At 42.8% G+C, this 15,671-nt stretch overlaps 1 protein-coding gene across 1 annotated transcript in view; it reads right to left on the minus strand.

Annotated features, from left to right (window-relative positions):
* Nucleotides 1-5,573: 5,573 nt before the first annotated feature.
* LOC137525088 (histamine N-methyltransferase-like) overlaps nt 5,574-15,671 on the minus strand; it is a 40,672-nt gene continuing 30,574 nt past the window's right edge. The window contains exons 5-6 of the mRNA XM_068245883.1: nt 10,563-10,656; nt 5,574-6,107 (exon numbers count right to left, since the gene is read on the minus strand). Coding sequence (XP_068101984.1) covers nt 5,758-6,107; nt 10,563-10,656 — 444 coding nt within the window. The 3' untranslated portion in view covers nt 5,574-5,757. The remainder of the gene's footprint in view (nt 6,108-10,562; nt 10,657-15,671) is intronic.

A 15,671-nucleotide genomic window follows, 5' to 3' on the forward strand; every position in this document is an offset into this window, starting at 1 on the left:
GTGTGACACCTGACGCCAGAGGCTTTTCATATACAGTAAACTCTGCAGACTGACATGCAAAAAAACAGTTCCGCAATGACATGGTCACGTAGCTATGACGTAGGCGGCAATACACGAGGCTGACGGTGAGCTTGGAGGGACGTGCTGAGCTCTTTGTTTGGTCATCAACAGGTAATTATGCACAACCTGTTGATAGAGTGTGAGGTTCCCCATCAGGTCCGCCATGTAACTCCGCCCACGGAGTATTGGGATTGGCCCGCTCTTCGTGGGGTTTGTATTTAAAGGTGCACTGTGTTTGTTTGTAGGTTTTGGCGTTTTTGCAATTTGAAAGAGGGCTCTGAGACCCGAAACAGCGTCTGTCATTGTTGCCATTCTTTAATTAAAGTGAACCAGAGACGAAGCACCCTTGTGTATTTTACCATAGAAATCAGTGGGAACATTAGAGAAAACATTTACCATGCTCTCTGTTCCATCCTCACTGCTAAAAGTGTCTGTTATCTAGCTGAGATAAGAATCCCGGACTGAGCATTGATTCTGGCTTTGCTATAATGACTCAGCTATAATGATTCCTGAGCAAAGCCAGCAGGGGGCAGGCTTGGACTTGAAGACAGCAAAGAACACAGTCTCAGCTATAATTATTCTGTAGCAAAGCCAGACCGACTGCTTAGTCGGGATTCTTATCTTAGAGGTGATAACAGGCAAATTAAACAGAGAACAATGTAACAAAGAGCAGATTAGGTGTTTACTGTCATGTTCCCACTGATTTATAAGGTAAAATACATGAGGTTGCTTCATCTCTGGTTCTCTTTAAAGAGCTATCAAATACTACTGGCGCTGCCGACCGACTTTTGTATTGTGACCATAGCTGTTGTCCCTGGAGGCACAGGGACTGAGGTACTGGCACGCCAACTTATCCAGTGGGTGCTCCTCCACAAGATTTGTGTTACATGATGATGAGTGCCTCAGGACGTGATAGCACCATGGCGAGTGCAGATGATGATGGCAGCATCAACACTATTTACTACAGTAATCAGCAATCCAGTGAATTCCTATCTACGGTAGATGGTGGTGTAGCCTTTTTACAAACACCAGATCTGAAGGCCATGCAAAGGTAACTTGAGAACGTCATAAAACGGCAAGTGAACTTTGATTTACATGCCAAAACTTTGGCTGAATATTGTCGTAATAGGCGTATTCCAAGGGCGGTGAGGTCACATATAGCCCCGCACTTATTCCCTGGTGATCTGCCTTTTGTGCAGTGTGGATTAAGATCTGAAACAAAGCGTCATTTGACGCAATGTTACACACCATCGTCCGCATTCAGCAAGAAATCCCACTGTTGGAAGAAAAAGCCACTGCTTTAAGAAATCAGATCAAGGCACTACTCCCCAGTGATGATTATGATAAGCTTTTGGAGACTCTGAAAATCAAAATGGCTACTGTTGAGAAATCGATACAGGAAGAGAACGCAATGGGTTCTTACATGACTCCACGGACTACCTATCGTGGTATGTGTATTCTTGGCAGAGATCTATGGGTCCCCGTAGGGTTACTCCAAGAGGACAGAGACCACCCAAGGGTAGGAAACCACCCACACAGGATCCTGCTTCCGAGGTTGATTCTGCAACAGAAGCTTCAAGTGTTACTTCCAGGGAGAACTCCCCAAAGGCCCGGGGCGCAGGCGCCGCAGGGGCGGCAGGCGGTACAGGATGACCCAGAGGAAGGAACCCAGGAGTCCGAGGGTCCTGCACCTGAGGAAATAACTACTCAGTCTCTGGTAATTAATATATCTTCACGCCCTTTGACACTAGATCAGATTCATGTTTTGGAATATGGTCTCTCGTTTTGTCCAACCAATTTCCCTGATTTCTTTCTAATTGATCAGGAATTGCATCATTTTTTGGGGGGACTCAGGTTGAAGCAATTCTTTGCTCACCTTCCACCCTTTCCTTCTTCAGATGTGGCAGTGTATGGTTGTTTTACTCTCAAGGGTTGTGGCCTGAGGAACCCCAGTTCATTTATTCCTGCCAGTCATCCAGTTATTGACTCATTTACATCTCGTGTGCAAGATTATTTGAAATGACTTGAAACCAGATTTAGAAGGGGGGACTTTTTTGTCATCCAGCCTGCCAGTCATCCAGCTATTGACTCATTTACATCTCGTGTGCAAGATGATTTGAAATAACTTGAAACTAGATTTAGAAGGGGGGACTTTTTTGTGCACTCCAATTTAAGTCAAAAGCACAGGGATGCCTTGCTTTGCCTTAAAGAGGACGATACGATCATTGTCCGTCCGGCGGACAAGGGGGAGCAGTTGTAGTGATGGACACTGCTATGTATGAAGCTGATATTATGAGACAGCTGGCCGACAAACTAGTGTATGAACGTTTAGCTCAGGATCCCTTACCAACTATACGGTCTAGGATCAAGAAAGTCTTGGACAATGCCTTGGAGACTCATATCATTGATAAGGGCTTGTATAGGTATTTGAGTGTGTCTTGTCCACGGACTCTGAGTTTATACACACTATCCAAGATCCATAAGACTTTAGTTAATCCCCTAGGGAGACCCATAGTTGCAGGTGTTGATTCTATTTTTGTTCCGTTGGCCATATTCATTGATAATATCTTACAACCCATTGTTAAGACTGTCCCCTCCTATTTGAGAGACACTAAGATGTTTTTGGAAAAATTGCACTCTTTAAATGTTCCTCCTGAATTGGTTTTGCTTGTCACACTTGATGTTGAGAGTCTCTACACCTCCATCCCACATGATGGAGGTGTAGAGACCATTGACTGGTATTTGATGATGTGTATTGATCTCTATACAGCACAGTGGAAATTTGTAATCATGCTTTTGGAAATTGTATTGTATTGTAATTATTTTGCATATGGTGATGTTTATTACTTACAAAAATGTGTGACTGCGATGGGCTCAAACGTGGCCCCCTCCTACGCAAATGTATTTATGAGCCTATTTGAAGAGGCTTTCATCTACACCAACAAACTCTTTCGCAGATATGCGGCCTGTTGGTGGCGCTATATAGATGATGTTTTTTAAGTATGGAGGGGGTCACGTGAATCCTTGGAGGATTGTGTGTCCCAATTGCATTCCACTTATCCCCATATTAGATTTACAATTCATAGTGATGTTTCACAGATTCCATTTTTGGACACTCAGGTCAGGTTTGCAGATGGAGTATTCCAGACTGACCTCTATGTGAAGTCTACTGGCAGGAACTCCATTCTGCACTTTGATAGTTTTCATCCTCGATCCACCAGAGAGAGCATTCCATTGAGTCAGCTAGCGCGTGTTGATCAGATTGTCAGTGATGGGGAAGAGAGGTTTAAGAGGAGGGAGGGATATGATTAATAAATTTAGAGTCAGAGGTTATCCTGAGCATTGCTTTCAAAATAAGGAGAGGAGGATCAAGAGGAGATGGGGACAGCGGATGCCCTTCGTCTCCATTTACAATGTCTGCAGTGATGCCACTGCTGGCATCGTTAGACGACATTGGAGGCTCCTGAGCAATGGATTACCATAGGTCCCTGAATTTAGGTATCCTCCAATTATGTCTTTCAAGAGAGTTTCCACTATACGTGACAAGTTGCGGCGTGACACAACCGGGGGGGGGGGGGGGGGGGGTGGAGTGACCCTTTGTGGGATGTACCCCTGCCTGTCATGCCATATGTGCAATAGTGTCATTAAGGGCAACACATTTTATCACCTCACTTTAGGAACCCCTTTTGACATTAGGAGTTTCTTTACCTGTGACTCCACATTTGTGGTATACATGCTTAAATGTCCTTGTGGGCTTGCCTATGTTGGCATGACTGCGCAACGTTTGAAGGATAGAATTGGTTCCCATAAATCTACGATTAGGGGTACCAGTACTAATCAAACTGTAGCTGAACATTTTCACACACAGGTACACAATGTATCACAACTTTTTGTCATGGTTATTGATGGGGTGCCTTCTGATTGGAGGGGTGATCGTGAGAGGGAACTTTTGAAAACGGAGGCTTTTTGGATTCGCAAATTAGGGGCGATGGGGACTGGTGGATTAAACAGGGAATATGATTTGAAATTTTGTATTTAGTGCTTGCTGCTATATGTTTTCTGCATTGTGTATTTTTTATACTTACATTTGCTCTTTATTCTTTGCTTTTAGATCACTGGGAGCTGTGCTGTGGTCGTCTGATGGAGGTAGTATCATTTTCCCACATTCTGTTGTGCATGAGGTACTGTTGCACCCAATGACTATTTTTTGTCCTCTCTGGGCTTTGTGACTGGTGCATTGATTGCCCATCTGTGCCCTATGTGGAAGTGTCATTATTTTTATTAGTGGAGGGTGCTTTGTTTTTCTTTTACAGTACTATGTTATGTTACCATGGTGACCACTGGGCTCATGCAGACACGCCTTCCGTAGCCACCCCGATGATGCCCGCTGGTGACGTGTTTGTTATTCCACGTGACGTGACCATATGGGGTGTTCTGCAATGACGTGGGTGTACACGTCCCATGCATCTATGTGGTCGCGTAGCTATGACATAGGCAATACACGAGGATGACAGTGAGCTTGGAGGGACGTGCTGAGCTCTTTGTTTGGTCATCAACAGGTAATTATGCACAACCTGCTGTTAGAGTGTGAGGTTCCCCATCAGGTCCACCGCGTAACTCTGCCCACGGAGTATTGGGATTGGCCCGCTCTCCGTGGGGTTTGTATTTAAAGGTGCACTGTGTTTCTTTGTACGTTTTGGCGTTTTTGCAATTTGAAAAAGGGCTCTGAGGCCCGAAACAGCGTCTGCCATTGCTGCCATTCTTTAATTAAAGAGCTATCAAATACTACTGGCGGTGCCGACCGACTTTTGTGACCATGCAAAAAACAGTGTAATATTGAAGCAGTGATTAACCTTTGCAAATGAAACATTCCAACACCTGCAAACAATGAATTAAAGCTTTTGCCTCTGATATTTAACATGAAAAGTAGGAAAATGTTTACACAGCGACTTAGACATTATTTGTGCATTGTCATTTTATAACACTTGGTTTAATAGTGTTCCTTTAAATGTACACCCCATGCCACTGTCCAGGGCTGAATGCGGTCATTCGGGTTCCACACTTTGGGGTTACTAATTTGAACACTAACACTACTTACAGCCCCCTAGCACACCTGTCATAAATCAGTGATGCAGATGATTGCCTTGCACACCTTCATGTAAGAAGCATTTATAAGTGTCTGAATGTTGCCCTTATCCTTTTTAAACTGATGACATCACTTCTACTACTGGCTGCCGGCAAATTAATTTCTAGAACATTAAAAGGTATCTGGTTTAAAAGCAATGTTATTTATTTATCTTGACATGTAACTTTGATGGATTAGATCCGTCACAAGCATTTGTAGGTGCAGGTATTTAAAGGACAAGTGTAGTGAGAGGGATATGGAGGCTGACATATTTATTTCCTTTTAAGCAATGCCAGTTGCCTGGCAGTCCTGCAGATCCTCTGCCTCTAATACTTTTAGCCACAGACCTTGGACAAGCAAGCAGCAGATCAGGTGTTTCTGACATTATTGTCAGATCTGACAAGATTAGCTGCATGCTTGTTTCTGGTGTGATTCAGACACTACTGCAGCCAAATAGATCAGCAGAACAGCTAGGCAAAAATTGCAGCCTCCCGATTGCTCTCACTTCAGTTGTCCTTTAAGTGACTCTTTCACTATTTGGACTATTTGTATGAGTAGGCTAGAAAAATCCATTAATGTCTGGCAACAATGCCTTTCACTCTCGTGTCCAACCAGATCTTCCCGTCCTTCCTGAAAGTGAATTCAGGGTCCTGTAGATCGGCCATCAGCTGAGCTTTGAGATCCGGTGAGGCAGTTTTTGCAAACTCTGCTTCATCCATGATCACGTCAAGTAACAACTCGCTGTCTTCTCTGCCTTCTACCAAACCAGTGACATCCATGAAGGAGTCGATGTCATGGATCTCATATCTCATAACGATGGCATCCAGAATATCGGTGGTCTGATCCGAGTCCAAATCCAGATTGAAATCCTGGTTCGATGGATAAATGTTATTCCTAAACATCTTTACCCATCCGCACTCTCCTGCATGACAATCAGAGATGAGAGATGTGATTTGTTGCAAAAACAGCCATTAGTCCACAAGAAGTTCAGAGGTGAAGATAATTTTATGGTAATGTAACTTTACAAAATTGTGTGTGTGGTTTTAAAAAGACTCTGTAACAAAATGTTCATCCTTATTTCTTCTATCCTATAAGTTCCTATACCTGTTCTAATGTGGTCTGAATTACTGCAGCCTTTCCTAGTTGCACAGTGGCTGTATTATCTCTGTTATATAATCTAATCTTCTTTCCTCTGACTGCTTTGTGGGACTCAGGCACTCAGGCTGGAATGTGAATTTCTGCTTGTGATAGGATATAAGCTATACACACCCTCTCCAGGCCCCCAGCAGGCTCTGTATGAGTCACCCACTGATCTTATCTGAGCCTATCACAAGCTTTTAGTAGCCATGTCTTTTGTTTGTAAACACTGCCTAAAACTGGCAATTACAAGCCAGGATTGCAGCAGGGAGTGGCAGAAACAGCACAGAGGGGCCCAGGACAACATAATGAATAGAATGGTATGCTTTTTATTGTAAGAATTTTAGAGTACAGATTCTCTTTAAAGTGGACCTGAACTCTTGCACAGGACAGAAGGAAAACAGAGAAATTATGAAATACTACTATTACATACGAAATCAATTATGAATTTCCCTGAAATTTCGTATTACGATTATGATGCGTGAATGCGAATTTTGATGCAAAATTACGTATATGCGAAATTTCGGACCACCACTTGTGGGGAAAAATAATTAAAAAAAATACTAGGCTACCTGATCCGAAGGGCTGGGCGGATCAGGATTTAGTAGAGTTACATTTAAACACAGTCCTGCAGATAGGACGGGGAAAAGAAGCAAGATGAAATGAGCAGAGCTAAAATTTATAGAGACCAATCCTGTAGGGGTTAGGTGGTGGGGCTAATCGTGTAGTAATGTTGCCATTAACCATTTCAGCCTCTGGGTATATTTATTTATTTATTATTTATCACAAATAATTGATCTATATCTTGTTTTTTCCATCACTAATTAGGCTTTCTTCGGGTGGTAAATTTTGCTAAGAATTTTTTTTTTAAAATGCATTTTAACAGGAATATTAAGAAAAAATTGAAAAAATTCATTTCTCAGTTTTCATCCATTATAGCTTTAAAATAATGTATCTAATCTACCATATTTAAAACCTATGTATTTTATTTGCATATTTGTCCCGGTTGTTACACCATTTAAATTATGTCCCTATCACAATGTATGGCGCTAATATTTTATTTGGAAATAAAAGTGATTTTTTTCAGTTTTGCATCCATCACTAATAAGTTCAGATCCTTAGGTATCTACTTATGTTTTTTTTTTTTTTTTTTTTAATTGTAATTTTTTTTTTCATTAAAAACTTGATTTGGGTAATTTTTGGTGTGGAAGGTAAACAGGTAATTTTAAATGTAATAATGTGTGTTTATTTAAAAAAAAAAATGTATGTAGAAGTAGTTTTACTATTTGGCCACAAGATGGCCACAGTAATTTTTTTTTTTTTTTTAGTCCTGGAAGCTTCCAGGAAGTATAAGGACGAGAAAGGTTTTTTATTTCTTCAGAAAGACTGTGTCTTCTGAATAGAAGCCGTCGGTCTTTCTACCGGGGATTTAGATCAATGAATGGGAACTGGGGGCTACCGGAGGGCGGGGGCGGCACACCCGATCGTGCACGTGACAATCATGTCCAGGCGGCATAAATGGTTAAGCTAAATAGGAAAGTGGGTACCAGTTAAAAACCTTGTCATTTTAAAATGCAAAGGAAAAATGTTTTTTAAACATTACAAAAATTACAGTTTAAAAAACATTTTTCCGTTTTTTTTAAGGTCTTTTTGAAAAAAAATTATGGCAATTACGGACAAAATGAATTACGATTTTTTTCCCCCCGAAATTGTGCATTATGTTTTCGCATCATAATTGTGAATTTCGATGCAAAAGTACGTCTATGCGAAATTTGTGCTCATCATTCATCACTTCCATTCGCTGCTATTGCAAGATGGACAATTTAAAACTTAACATTTATTGAACTATTTAAATTGGTAAGCATAAGCAACTTAAAGTGTACCTAAAGGGAAAAAAGTGCCCCTAGGCTAGGGGTGCTTACCTCAGGAGTACTTACCTTGGGAGGGCAAAGCCTCTGGATCCTACAGTGGCAGCCCCACCTTACTTAGTAGAGGGGATCTAATGCTGGCTCCCCCAAAAGTGTGCTTGGCTACGCTTGTCATAACTCGTGCAGCTTTCCCATGGGCCTTGGCGGAAATAACCGAGTCCGATCAGGTCTGCTCTACAGTGCAGTCACGAGACATCTGCGCCCCTGCAGTAGAACAGTCCTGATCTTGCTCGGCTGTTTCCGCCAGAGCCTGAGCAGTAAGCCACTAGCGCACCTGCGCAGGCAGGCCACTGGTATTGCTATTGTTTTGGTTTGTCCAGGGGTCCCAGCACTGGATAGGGCTGACAAAACGAGACGGGGGAGCCTCATTAGTATCCAGAGGCTTTCCCCTCCTGAGTGTAATGATCTGCGGTCGATTTCCACCGACAGCGCACTCCAGGTGCGCTGAAGCAGATGGAAATCCCCACAATCACGGAAGAATTGTACCCAGTATGTGCAAACACATGTGCAGAGGGAAATTCCAATCAACAGGTGGAGTTGTGGAGTACAGAGAAGCAGGTTCTCTGTACAACCACAGATGTCAGATTGGAATTGCACGACTTGACACAGAACAGAGCAAACAAAGTAACAACTCAGAAGAAAGCAAGAACAGAGATAGACTATGTGAATGTCTACCAATCTAGTCGCCACCCAGCGACGGTAGACATGTCACATCAGAACAGACCAGAGCAAGAAAGCTAATCGCAAGAGAGGCGATAGCTATCAGCGACACTAGACTGAGTAAAGACAGAGCGTGAACTGAATAAGGAAGATACAGCAAATCACCACAATCTGAACGTCAAGGAAAATAACAAACGAACTAGCTAAACGCGGTCACCACACATTAAGCGCAATAGCGACAAAGCGCGTTCAAGGCACGGTCACCGCACGTTAAGCGCAACAGTGACAAAACGTACTAACCCTGACTAACGAATGAAACACGGAAAATGAAAACAAACAGATAACGCGAACACTTGCTAATCGGTTGCCTCACCCAGACAACAGCAAGCGTTCGTTCCAGACAAGACAGACAGAAGGAGTAACCAGTAGCAACCGCAGCTAAGGTTATATTCCAAGGTTCAGACAAGAGAGATCCACCGCCTCTAACGCTAGGGCGAATGCGATCTAGAAACAGGACAGAATGATTCACTGTCAGCCACCGCTGGCGACAGTACCATCGCACGGACAAGACAAGACAGACAGAAGGAGTAACCAGTAGCAACCGCAGCTACGGTTATACTACAAGATTCAGACAAGAGAGGAACACTTGCTAATCGGTTACCTCGCACCCAGACAACAGCAAGCGTTCGTTCCAGACAAGACAGCCAGAAGGAGTAACCAGTAGCAACCGCAGCTAAGGTTATACACCAAGGTTCAGACAAGAGTGATCCACCGCCTCTAACGCTAGGGCGAATGCGATCTAAGAACAGGACAGAACGATTCACTATCAGCCACCGCTGGTGATAGTGCAATCGCACAGACAAGACAAGACAGAATAGGCAGTACAAATTATAACACAAACCTGACTGCACTAAATAGGAATACAAGGAGCACTCCCCAAGAATTAACTACACTAAAATATAGTAACAAGATGCTGAGGCTCTGAGGTAAGATTCCCTAATGAGGAACTATGTCGAGCAAGGCATTCTGGGAGGAAATGACATTTATACTAGAAACCTTCAAAGGAAGCAGATAAGCAGATTTGCATGACAAGTGGATGCAAATCAGTCAGCCTTTCAAACTGACAGGAAGGTCTCTTTTCCCTGGACTGCACTATGCAAACTGCATAGGAAACAACACAGTCCAGAGAATCAAGACCAGCAGAGCGGATTCTGACACTGAGGTAAGTATCTATTTTTTACTTTTTTCAAACTTACAGGTTTACTTTAGGTCTCATGTATCAGTAATTTCCCTGTCTAGGGGAAGGAATATGGAGTATAAATAAATGCTCTGTGGCTGTGAGTATTTATGACCTTCATGTTGGGGACTAACCCCTTCTAATACTTCAAGGATGCTAGCCTCTCTACCCTATAACTAGTAACATAAATTACATAAACATTACCATCCCACAACTTTCCATGTTTCGCTGGTAAGAAATCAGGACTTTGTCAGGGAGGCATATAAAGTGCAATAGTGCAAGGAGTGCTATACAGTGAAGTATATTATCAAACAAATCACAATGTCGCAGCCTCATAGCTACAGAGACGGGTCTAACTTTTAACAAGAACAACAAGAAAAAAAATGTGTATTTGGCATTTCCCATATTGGCTTACCTGATAATACAACGATGACCAGTCTTCCTTCTGGGGATAGGAGGGATTTCAAAAACTCCAGTGTTTCTTTGACAGGCTTCACATAGTATAACATCTGGAATGCAGACACAAGGAAATCACAGCACATTTTTTCCCATGTATTCTGTGTCATGTGGGAGGGGTAACATGGCTTTGGGGTAAGGACTACATGCACGTGGCTAAACACAGAGCCAGGGGCGTAACAAGATGCCTCCGGGCCTCCAAGCAAAATTTCCATGGAGCTTTCTATTAATTCCAACCAGGATTACAAACCTAAAAGTATGGAGTGGTCCAATATTTATCTGCTCCAGTGCTGTGCTGGGTCTCTGCTAGGGATGACCAAACATGTTCACTGCCTGGCAAATGGTTCCTGGTGAACGACTGAACGTGCACTACTTGTGAGTAGCGCGTACATGCGGGCCATTCACGCCTCCCCTATACTTTCCCATAGTGCCCTTTTTTATCCTTTACCCTGAAGTCAGGTGGGACAGGACGGCCAATCAAACATGATCACTACCCAGGCCACTTCCTCTGCACATGGTCAGGGAAAGTTCGGGGGACCCTGCTCTTGTCCCTGGCTGGGGGAACAAACCGGATGTTATCCTAGATGAAGAAGAGGAGCTGAAGTCCTCTCCCTCAAACCTCATTAGAATGTGGCAGTTCATGCTAACGTACAGTATCTGAGCAAGGAGCCCCATATCAGAACCATGAAGGACATGGACCTGTACTGGGTGGAAACCTTATAAAAACACAAAATGGCAGGGATGCTACCACAATCACAGAGGTTGGCCAAAATGCAGAACTTTCATACCAAACTGAGACAGATGCAGTATTCTGCTTATCAGGGTGGTGGTACAGGAAAAGCCATTTACTGCCAAAGAGGTGGAAACAATAACACTCTCCCGCATTCAAGAACCGAGCAAATGACTGCTGAGGGTGATGAGCCAATCATGTCCGATATGAGGTCTTTTGTCTATACGATGTCTTAACAGGTTGCTTCTGGATCCACCATCAGAGAATGCCTCAACCAACAAGTATTTGGACTTTTGGGTGTGCAGGCTTGACCTGTGGCCAGAGCTGTCACAATTTGCCATGGATAAGCGCTGACAATTTTTAAAATCGCTTTAAAAGCGATTGTGCAATGTGGCTCTATGTGAGTGTTCCTGAGCGTTTGCACTTCAATACAAGGTATAGGGAAATCACAAAGCGCTTCAGGAAGAAAATTTCAAATCGCCGGACAAAAGCGCTTAGAAAAGTGCTTAAAGCTCAAATCACCCTGAAAGAGCAGTGAAAAGCAAAAGCGCTTACAAAAGGGATTAGCAATTGCAGTGGCGATTTATAATGTAAACTAGGCCTCAGGCTTGGAACCCACTACAAAATGCTATCGCTAATTGCAATCACTAGCGTTTTGTATGAGCAGTTTGTAAGCGATTTCATGAGCGCTTTAGGGAGTGATTTTAGAAAATGTAATCAATTTGCCAGCAGTTGTGTAGCGATTAGCGATTAGCTTTCAATTATTTTCAATTTTGTTACAGTGTACATTAACTTTAAAACGCTAGCAAAAGCGCTCCATGCAAGTTTTGATGAGCGATTACGCCAGTGATTATATACTTTACATTTAAGCGCAAACGCTAACAAAATGCTCCATGTCCTGCGTTTGCGATTTGGTAATCGCAATCGCTTCTGTGGAATTTGCACCATCCATTTACATTGACAGAGCATTTAGGGAAATCGCTAGTGGTTTGAACCGCTCCCTAAATGCTCAAAAAATTGCTCTAGTGGGTTCCAGGCCTCAGGCAGTTTTTCAGGCCTCACATGCTGTGGCTGCAAAACCAAATATGTTTAGGCAGATAAATGCTACATTTTTTAGGCATCTCAGACACTGGCTGCTCATAATTTTTAGGCAGGTACACACAGTGGCCAATCTAAAGAAGTTTATTTGAAAAATCTTGAAACTATATGTGATTTTTTGCATTTACGCATAAAAAAAACCTCTGCGTAAAATATGTCTTTTAGGAGAAACATTTTGTTCTTGATCCCCCCTGCCATGCTACTGTCCAGGTTTTTATATACTATTGCACACATTTTTAGGAGAAATTCTGGCTGCAGAGATGCCCTTGAAGTGGACCTACTGAGTAGTGATGGTCAAGTAGATGCAAATTTATGCAAATTTTAATGCAAATTTATGCAGGTTGAAAATGAACCAATCAAATTTTACCTCAGCGAGATTTGATTGACTCATTTTAAAGCTGCATACATTTGCATAAACATTTGCATAAATTTACATCAACTCAAGTTATTTGTATCTACTTGACCATCACTACTACTAATTATCAAAATCTCTGCCTCCTCTCTCTCTCCATGGAGAAAAAAAAAAGCTATTTACTACAGTAAATAGTTTGGCGGTTTTCCAATTTCTGGTTCGCATTTTTTTCCGGTAAAATTCACAAACGGGTTTGAGAACATGAAATCGCAAAGTTCATGTAAGGCTTGGTGGTGTATTCTCCACAGTCAGCATGCAACGCATGAGCTGACGTGGAGGAGGTACACACACTAGCACAAGGAAACAGGCTATCCCTAGTATAGTGGAGGGGAGGGACTGACTCCAAAAGGAGATTGTGGCGCACAGAGCCGGTGCAGATCCGACAGCCACAAACAATACTTTTGCGATAACGTCTCAGCGCAAGGTAGCGCTGAGCGCATAAACCAGAACTGAGGAGATCAGGACAGGTAGACAGAATGAACGCTTGCTAGCTAGCCGCTACTTAGTGACAGCAAGCGTCCACAACAAGACAGACTGGAAAGAGGCAGCCAATGCGTTTGCAGCGATGGCGTGCCTCACAAAGACAGGACAGGATAGTCAGGAAATAGCAGGATCAAGATAGATGAACGTAACACAGACAAAAATACAATAAGTATGTTTTCCTAGCGTATTACAATTACAGCTATCAATGAAACTATTTGTAACGTCTGACTAACATATGTATATATCGGCAATGAACCGATATATGACATAAGCAGGAACACTGACTTAGACTGGAGCAATACAGGGAACAGGACTCAGAAGGATTCGCTATCTCTTCGCAGAGATGAACGCAATCCACAAATGGTAACAGAACAGGATTCAGAAGGATTCGTTATCTCTTCGCAGAGATGAACGCAATCCACAAACGGTAACAGAACAGGATTCAGAAGGATTCGTTATCTCTTCGCAGAGATGAACGCAATCCACAAACAGAACCAGGAGCAGGGTAACTACCTCAGCACGGGTGATCACGGTACGCGCAACCTACCAAAACGTGCTGGAAAGCTGACTAACTGCACACAGGATATAAACAGTTCGTGTACGTATACATCAGCGACACTGATGTATCAACGTACCACGAATACAAGGAAAATAATAAACGTGCTGGTATGCATATATATTGGCAATGAACCAATATATGATGCAAAGACCAGCAAAGTATCTTAAGAACAAGAAACACGATCGGGGGCTGAAGCGACAGCAAGACAGGCTTAAACTGAAGCTATGAAAACCCGAGGAGTCCTGCAGGAAGCAGATCTTTATACTGAGGTCATCCAATGGGAGCAGACATGCAGATTCCCACACAGGTGAATGATAATCAGTCACAAGCTGACAGCAGGGAAAGACAGACAAAGCTATGCAGCTTGCATGGAAAGAGATCAGAACTGCCTGAGCTGCAGCACTACTATTTCCAGCAATACCTGCTGCAGCAGCGATCATGACAGTTCAGCCATCACTAGTCTCCGCTTACTCCCAGCAGCCACTCAATCTATACAGCATACAGCAGTGATGCTCGAATGTATCCAAATTCGATTTGAGTACATTTTCGAATTCGGGTCCGGGTCAAATTCAGGTTCGGCCGTGATCATGACCAGTAGAATTCGATTCGAATTCGAGCCATGATCGGTAATTGAATTCGGGTATTACCACAAATTCATGATCACAAATTCAGATGACCTTAAAGCTATTTTTTTTAAAGGGAAATCACAATTAAATAGGTGTAATTAAAAAATAATTGATGGAAAACTTTTTCTTCTACATTTCTTGTTTATTCTTCTTCACCGTCTTCACCTTCTTTTTCTTCTCTTCATCTTTTTCTTCACCGTCTTCTTTTTCTGTTTTACCATCTTCTTTCTCATCACCATCATCTTCATCATCTTCTTCTTCACTGGCACCTGGTTCTTCTTATTCTTCTTCTTATTTACCTGGTTCTTCTTCTTCTTCTTCTGGTTCATCCTCATTAGGTTTTTCATCTTCTTCACCTGGTTCTTCTTCGTCGTCTTCTTCTTCTTCATCATCATCATCATCTGGTTCTTCTTCTTCATCATCATCTGGTTCTTCTTCGGCATCTGGTTCTTCTTCATCATCATCTGGGTCTTTTTCTTCTTCTTCTCCACCACCATCTTTTTTTTTTTTTTTTTTTTGTGTGTGTGTTCATATTCTTCCTCTTGTACCCAACTTAATGTTTTGTCCCTTACAGAACTCAACTGTTGTAAAATTTGTTCTTCAACAGCATAGCTAAATTTGTAGCATAATAGCTAGTGGCGCATGGCAGCAGCACATAATTCTGCGGACCCTGGCGGCAGTGGGAACACAGACAGCAGGAGGTTAAATGCAGCAGCAGGAGGAGGAGTGAAGTGTGGCAGCAGGCAATGTAGCGGGCCATGGTACCTAGCATTGGCACCACGGCTGTAATAATAAACACCAACAGCAGGAGGTTCCAGACAGCAGTCGCGAAGCCCACATTGTGTCCAATACACAACTGGGACAGCACAGTTTTCAAAGCAGACACCTCAGAATTTTTTTTTTTTACAAAAAAATGTAGCTATTGTAGTGACATAATAGCTAGTGGCGCATGGCAGCAGCGCCTAATTCTGTGGACCCTGGCGGTGGGACCACAGAGAGCAGGAGGTTAAATACAGCAGCAGCAGGAGGAGGAGGAGGAGTGACGTGTAGCAGCAGGCAGTTTAACGGCCATGGTACCTAGCGTTGGTACCACGGCTGTAAATAAACACCAACAGCAGGAGGTTCCAGACAGCAGTCATGAAGCCCACATTGTGTCCAAT

This window comes from Hyperolius riggenbachi, chromosome 7, assembly GCF_040937935.1.
Source record: "Hyperolius riggenbachi isolate aHypRig1 chromosome 7, aHypRig1.pri, whole genome shotgun sequence".
Taxonomy (NCBI): domain Eukaryota; kingdom Metazoa; phylum Chordata; class Amphibia; order Anura; family Hyperoliidae; genus Hyperolius; species Hyperolius riggenbachi.